Below are 7,421 nucleotides of genomic sequence, written 5' to 3'. Positions count from 1 at the left end.
ACACCAAATTAAACTAATAAATAAATAAATAAATAAATGATCTTCGAAAGTGAGTCTTATTTAATTGAAACGGCACTAAATGCACGTGAACACAAAATGCTAATTTTATTTCACTTCATCACAATTAAATCCTATTGTACTGTATACAACATTGTATTGTTTAAATTTGATATATTTTCAATAAATTTACTACTTGTTTTGTCTTCGTGTAACTGGAACCTTTAATGGAATAATAGTTCCCCCTGCTGGACCTATTATGATGCCATACTGGATTTTATTTTGAGCATTTAATTCTAAATCAAACCATCCTAAATTCAGAACCAGAACCCAAATCTCAGAACAGGGAGATTAAAGTTACGCTCTCTTAAAGTGTCTAAGAGCAGCCAACATACATTTGCTGTCATTTGCTTTTAAATAATAATGATAATAATAAATGCACACAATTAAATAGCGATGTAAGATTAGAAAATGTTTTATTTAAAAAATAGTTAAAAGGAAAAAACACGTTGAAAATATATTGATATTCCTCTGCTGTTCTGCTGAGAATGAAGAGTGCTGTTGTTGTCGTCACGTGACGTCAGTGGAAACGCCCGCCTTAAACATGGCAGCTCCCGTGATGAGCGTGAGATAGTTAGATTAGAGTGCCGAAGTCCTCGCGTACAATATGGACAGGCGAGAGTTCACAGCCTCCCTTGTGGTAATGCTCATTTTATGTCTATTACACGTGCTAAAAGCAAAAGCGTGGGCATCCTTCCTCATGACATTAACTATGTATGTGAAATAAATACAGTATAGTGTAATATAGTAACAGTGTTTTCATGCTAATGTGTCAGTGTACACTCTATCTGAGGCTTTCTTGTTTCAGTCATCTCAGACTAGTCCTTTTTAAAGCAATTTTGACCATGGTTATGATGACGGAGATGACTGATATTAAAGTAATGACGAAAATAAAAGTCTTCATAAAAAAAAGGCTGCTGTGATCAGCAAATAAACAATACCCACATCTAGTTTGTTGTTGTTGTAGTTAGTAGTAGTAGTAGTAGTGTTGTTATTTAGTTTTATTGTTTTGCATTGTTGTAGTTTTTTAACCTTTAGTTTATGAAGAAATAAAAAAACATCTTCTTTCCCCTTGTTTCTCAAATATTAGTTAATCAATTATAATAATTATCATTATTTATGATTTCATGATTTCTTAGTCCAGGCAGTTGCTTTGCCTTATTTAGTTATTAATTTAAGTTTTTTTTTTTTTTTAACTTTGGTCATTTTTAGAGAAAAATACTCTTCTTTCCCTTTGTTTCTACATCCTAATTATGAATTTGTTGGACTATAGCACTTCATAATAATAATAATAATAATACAGTCAGTAGTGCTTTATGTAATTGACAGCTTCAACTTGATCTGGACCAAAACAGGACCAACTTAACTTCAAACTTTTTTTTTTCTAGAGTAATAATAATTCAATCACTTGTTTTCACTATCTAGCATTGTATTGGAAAAAGGGTTTTGTTTGCAGATCCATATGTACAGTATTGCATATTGTTAGTCAGAAATGCTCTAAAAACACAGTGGGTGAAAAATGGGGCAATCATAATGAATAATGAATTAGATAAAAAGTGGTATTCTGTATCTCCGCTTCATGTTTTTTTAGTAGCCATATTAAGCAGGACAGAAAAGCTGACTCTTCTTCTCCTTAAAGCTCTTTAAAGAGTCATTTGTGGTAAATTGTGGCATTACTATGTGGTAAAAATGATATATGAGACTACAGTGATTAATTGCATTGCACCAGAATTAAAGCATCTTATTATACTGTACTGATATATAATGATGTATTAAAACAGTATCATTGCTCTTCGTCCCTTAGGCAGGCGGTTGTGCGGGAATGTGTGTAGATCTCACTCTCTTCCCTCTGGACACCATAAAGACAAGGTTGCAGAGCCAGCAGGGCTTCTACAAGGCGGGGGGTTTCAGAGGGATCTATGCAGGGGTCCCGTCAGCTGCTATAGGCTCCTTTCCCAGTGGTAAGTTAAGTTTAAATATCTTATTATAAACATGAAAAATGGCTGCATGTTTAAAAGTTTACTTTAAACTCTTTGGAAGATTATTATAACTGCATGCTGCATAGACTTCTGATTATGATAAATAGCATATTTAAACCGGAATTGCTGGAATCACTAGCTCTCAGAATTTGCCTACAAATAAATACACACATTTTAGAAAGTGCATGCTATTTGAAAAGTTTGCCTCAAATAAAGTGTTTCTTCTTGGTTCCAGCTGCTGCATTCTTCGTCACCTATGAAAGCACCAAGTCGTTATTCACAGGCTACAGTGCTACAAACTTGGCCCCCATCACTCACATGCTGGCCGCTTCACTTGGAGAAATTGTAGGTTTCCTGTTATTCTTCTTCTTTCTTTCCTGTCATTTTGTCCTTTGTATTTATCATCATTTATTTAACCATTGCAGCCCAAATGAACAGTATGTCTGTTTCACAGACAAATATTCAGAAAGCTTAGAATGTGGTTTTTGTTGGCTGTTTTTTGCTCTGGGTTAGGAGCCGGGCCACAGACGACCCTGTTTTTTCCCACCAGCTGGCCAAATAGGATCTTATTGTTGTCTATTGACATAGCTGTTTTTATAGAGAGGAGTCTTGCAGTTTTGTCAAGGGAGGATTTGGAGCTGTAAAGAGCACCTTAATTTCCTCTGCTAGTGAAACGCTATATGCTCAAAGCAATGCAGTTCAGCTCATGTCACAAAAATTATCCAACACAGAAGCAAAATTTTGCTCTTTTATCTTTCCTTAATAGACACTCCACTTTAAAATGTACTGCAATTTAATACATGCACTACGATTCAAAAGTTTGGAACCACTTTGACATTTTTTTTGTTTGTTTTTGAATGAAGGTAATGCTTTTATTCCTCAAGGATAGATTTATTTGATAAAAAATTGCAGTACATTTATTTGTTGTGTCTCAGGGCCGCCCACTTCTCTAGATCCAGTTTGCTTTATTCTTTCAGGACAGTAGTGTATGAAATAGCCTTCATCCCTCAAAAGAACATTAGACTTTCATAAGAGGGTTGGTTATTTATTTATTTAAAGTCCCCATGAAATCAAAATTAAAGTTTTTTGGGTGTTAGTATCAATATGTTAGTCTTAAGGGTATCTATAAGGCAGTGTGCTCCAAAACAGTGACAAAATTCGCATTTAGAAGATATAAGCATTCAAAGCTTTTAGTTTGTCACTTCCGCCAAAACGGCTCAACGATTTTTTTTTTGACGTCACATCGTACTTCAGCTTCTCATGGCACGTAGTGCACTATATAGTGGACAGGGAACGATTCAAACAGTGTAAATATGCTTTCCATTGAGGAAAAAAAGAAGTCTGAACGCGCTCTCCTCCACATCACGAGCAGACACGCCCCTTATTGCTGACTGGCTACAAGGTTGTTTTGCGATTCGGCCCGAATCAGTTTTCTAAAGTGTTTTTGAAAAATCACATACCCTGCCTTTAAATCACCACATAGAATAACACTGCGTGTTTCAAGGCACTTCAGGGGACCTTTAAAAAAAAAAAGGAAAAGTGTACAGTGACTGTCATGATTTTTTAAAAAAGAAATAAATACTTTTATTCAGCAAATATGCATTAAATCGATGGTGTTCTATTGAACATTCTATTCATTCTGAAAAAAAAAATCATTGTTCACACAAAAATATGAAGCAGCACAACTGTTTTCAACATTAATAAGAAATGTTTCTTGAGCACCAAATCAGCATATTAGAATTATTTGTAAAAGATCATGTCACACTGAAAACTGAAAATTCAGCTTAGCCCATTTCAGTTTTTACTGTATTTTTGATCCATAATTTTGTTCATAAAATAAAAGCTGTGAGCAAAAACAGCAGTTTCTTTCAAAAACTTGAAATAGTCGGAATGATACGAAATGTGCTTTTATGGAGTTTTTTTTTTTTGTCAGAGAATTTACAAGCTTTAAAAAATTTTAAATGTCTTTTGGAATCAGTTTGGAATGTGCACTTATTAGATTTCAGTCCTCTCAGCTCTGTTTAACATACTTTATCATATTTAAATCTATTCAGCAGAATTTAGCAGCAGATTTTCCTCAACCTCATTAGAGTAGAAATTCCACACAAGGGCCTACTACATCACCATTCTATTCATCTCCATACGCAGCTGTAGTTTCCAATTTCAAGTGACAGTATATAAAAATAAATGTTGTAATTGGGTCGATCATTTCAGTTTATTACCAATTAAAATAACTGACTGTTATTCCATCTACTTCTTAATAGTGAAGAATACACTCTGGGTGAAAAGTGGCTTTTTGCTTGGACAATTATAGAGCTCCTATCATTACGTGCTAATCACAGCCATTAAACAATAAGTCAAGTGAAAAAAGCAGCTTTCACCAATACCCAAGATACAGTCAAACCAAAAATTATTCAGACACCAGGAAATTTTTGTAATAATAATTTTTAATATATTTTTTTTACTAGTGGGTGCAGGACACTATAGTTCATTTATAGGGAGGATAGCAAAATAAAGTAAACTGTGACATATTATACCCAAAAATTCTTCATACAGTGGACTACCAAGAAAATTGATACAAATTTGGGACCAAAAATTATTCAGACACTTTGACCTGACCATGTTTTGCTTAAGTGTTTTTTCTTTAATTGCTAATGCAACCTTTTTACACCTCAGACTGAACAAAATTAAACATTGCTTGGTTGACCTAAATTGGTATTATCTAATTGTGTACTTAAATTTTACAGCTGACAGCTATTCACCTAATTCATTACATACCTTTCTATTATAGTTATTTGACATTATCAAGATTAATTTGTTCTGAAACAGTTTAACTCTTGAGTTTTTGTAATATTTTATTACAATTTTCTAAACTATAGTGAATAAACTGTGATAATGTGAGAAATGTTGAAGGTGTCTGATTAAATTTTGGTTTGACTGTATGTGAATATGAGGTGAAGTTGAAGTCAGGACTGTTGATAACCCTTTGCCTGGTGCAGCAGGATTTGCACACTTCAAAGGGGGGATTTTAACAGCAGAGCCCCAGCTGAATCCCAGTGTGTTGTGGGTACACGTTGCCCCGTTCAAAGCCTGTAATCCTGGAGTTTAACCACGAAAGTCTTCCCCTCAGGCCGTCTGGAGCAGAAGACAAAGTCATCTTACTTACATAACTCCTGCCATTATACAACTTCTCACTAATAGGTTTTCTAACGGGAGATGATTTTACTCGTTAGTTTAAAATTTGGATTTGGAGTTTTCTGGCCCAATTTTGCATCAGTCAATTTTGTTTCCTGTTTGTGCAATAATCACTTTGAGTATTTCCTATTACTTTGTACATTTCCCCATTACTTTTCCAGAATCTTTGCTGCTGCTGTACTGTCATAGTTATCTGGTTGACCCTTTAAGGTTAGCACTAGCACACTAATCAAACACAGTGTAGATCCAGGACTTTAAGCTCAGATGCCTTTGATTCAGATGCCTTTGTAGCATCACATATGCCTCGTAACATCCTCCCATCTGCAACCAGAAAGATTTTAATTGTCTGGAAACTTTATCCTCACTTTATACACCTTCACCAGTCTCCCTTAAGTCCAGCTTGTCTCTTCACACAACTATATGAAAGGTTTCTATATGTAAGAAATACGGCTGATGAGTAATCGAAAGTGTTTAGCAGCAGCGTCTTTACAAATAGCAATGCTGTAAGTTTAACAGCTTCAAAAACAGCAATGTTAATTCCTCGCTAATGAAAAATTTCATGTAGCTTTTCAATTGCAATTTGATCAAATACGTTAATTGCGAGGCAGTGCTGACAACAAGTTTCTCTGCGGGTTTGTTTGTGTCTGTGGTAAAAACATGGGAATTGTTTGTCATTTTTGTGGTTTGTCATATTCGTTAGCCTGGTTAGTGTTACTGTGGGTTTTGGTTCATTTGCTGTTGTAGGCTATAAGGACCTTTGCAATAATTGAAATCTTTTCGCAAAGTGTTAAGGAAGCGTAATGCAGTCAACAAACCTAGAACTACTTCATAGCGGTGCGTTTACTGGAAAATAATTGCACACCTTAGAACATTCGTCAACCAATCAGAATAATGCATTCAACAGCCTTGTGGTGTAATATTGTCTAATAATAGCAATGGTGATTTCTGTCACTTCCTTCTCAGTATCATTGTATGTGTGTATTTGTGCTATATAAAGAATGCACTGGCTGATGGTATCTGTCAGGACCAGAGCAGGCTGTTATCTCTAGCTATTATTTCAGATTTATCTTCATTCAAATTTATCAACACACTCTCCGAAAGCTCATTTGTCAAGCTGAAGGAGCACTTTTCGTACATTTCGTAAACCTTGTCTCTCCTTATGGCTGTGGGGTGAAAACAGATGTGGCATGACTTAGAAGAGGCCGACTGGCAACCCGCTAAGCTTGGCACAGCAAATAATCCATGCATCGCCCATACGATTGCCTGTGATTTATTGCTCAAATCAAGCCTGAGCGTTGTACTGTGGCTCATTTTCAGCCTTTTCACACCCCCTCTTCTTGTTCTCACCTGGCAGGTCTCTGAAATATAAAAAAATATGCAATTGAAGTGTTGGGTTAAAAATTTGATTTCTGCACATGCACTGGTATTATTAAAGGACGAGATGGGGGACGTGTCAGGAACATATTGGTCTGTGCAGATAGGTTTTGGGAAGGCAGCGCTCCATAAAGACCCGAGAGGCTGTTGTTGTTGTTTTTTAAAGCACCTGAAGGATGATCTGTGGAAGATTGTTCCAGATGCCTGTTGTAATTCCAACTTCCTGAGACTCTGCTGGGAGGCACGTGTTCCGAGTTCACGGACCGTTCGGAATGTTCCAGCTGTTTCTCTTGATGTCTGGAGACACAGCTGTGAGAGCGACCTTAGCATGTACAAGTGGTTTATTTTATGCTAATAGAAGTGTACTGGGATTCAAAAAGTGGCTTCAGGTTTGTGGGTAAAAAGGCAAGTGTTGAGAAATACTATAAAAATATTATGTTATAAATAATTTAACACATTTGCATTCAAAAGTTGGGGTCTTTCTTCAAAACATTAAAAACTCACCAAAGCTGCATTTATTTGATCAAAATACAGTTAAAAACTGTATATTAACAAATTATATATTCACCATATATATATAGTGATCAGGGCAGGACTTAGGGGGACGAGGGCCCCTGGGCTTGAGGTTATGTTTGGGCTCTATACCTACACTACAAATGCCCTCAAATAGAACATCATTATGGAGTAACACAAAATACACAAACATATGCTTTGAGGTTCATAAATAGTACAATTAATAGGCAACATGTCTAGGCTATATTCAAAGTTTAAATGTAATATTAAATATTCATTATAATATAATAAACAGGATGTATT

At 35.5% G+C, this 7,421-nt stretch overlaps 1 protein-coding gene across 1 annotated transcript in view; it reads left to right on the top strand.

Moving 5' to 3' along the window:
* Window positions 1-581: 581 nt before the first annotated feature.
* The window catches only part of LOC107753784 (S-adenosylmethionine mitochondrial carrier protein-like), a 55,708-nt gene continuing 48,868 nt past the window's right edge, over window positions 582-7,421 (top strand). Inside the window, exons 1-3 of the mRNA XM_016570009.1 lie at window positions 582-697; window positions 1,862-2,018; window positions 2,272-2,381. Coding sequence (XP_016425495.1) covers window positions 665-697; window positions 1,862-2,018; window positions 2,272-2,381 — 300 coding nt within the window. The 5' untranslated portion in view covers window positions 582-664. The remainder of the gene's footprint in view (window positions 698-1,861; window positions 2,019-2,271; window positions 2,382-7,421) is intronic.

The sequence above is a fragment of the Sinocyclocheilus rhinocerous genome, unplaced genomic scaffold (assembly GCF_001515625.1).
Source record: "Sinocyclocheilus rhinocerous isolate Xijiao unplaced genomic scaffold, SAMN03320098_v1.1 scaffold711, whole genome shotgun sequence".
Classification (NCBI taxonomy): Eukaryota; Metazoa; Chordata; class Actinopteri; order Cypriniformes; family Cyprinidae; genus Sinocyclocheilus; species Sinocyclocheilus rhinocerous.
The sequence above is the reverse complement of the archived record's forward strand: the minus strand, read 5'-3'. Positions and strand labels throughout refer to the sequence as shown.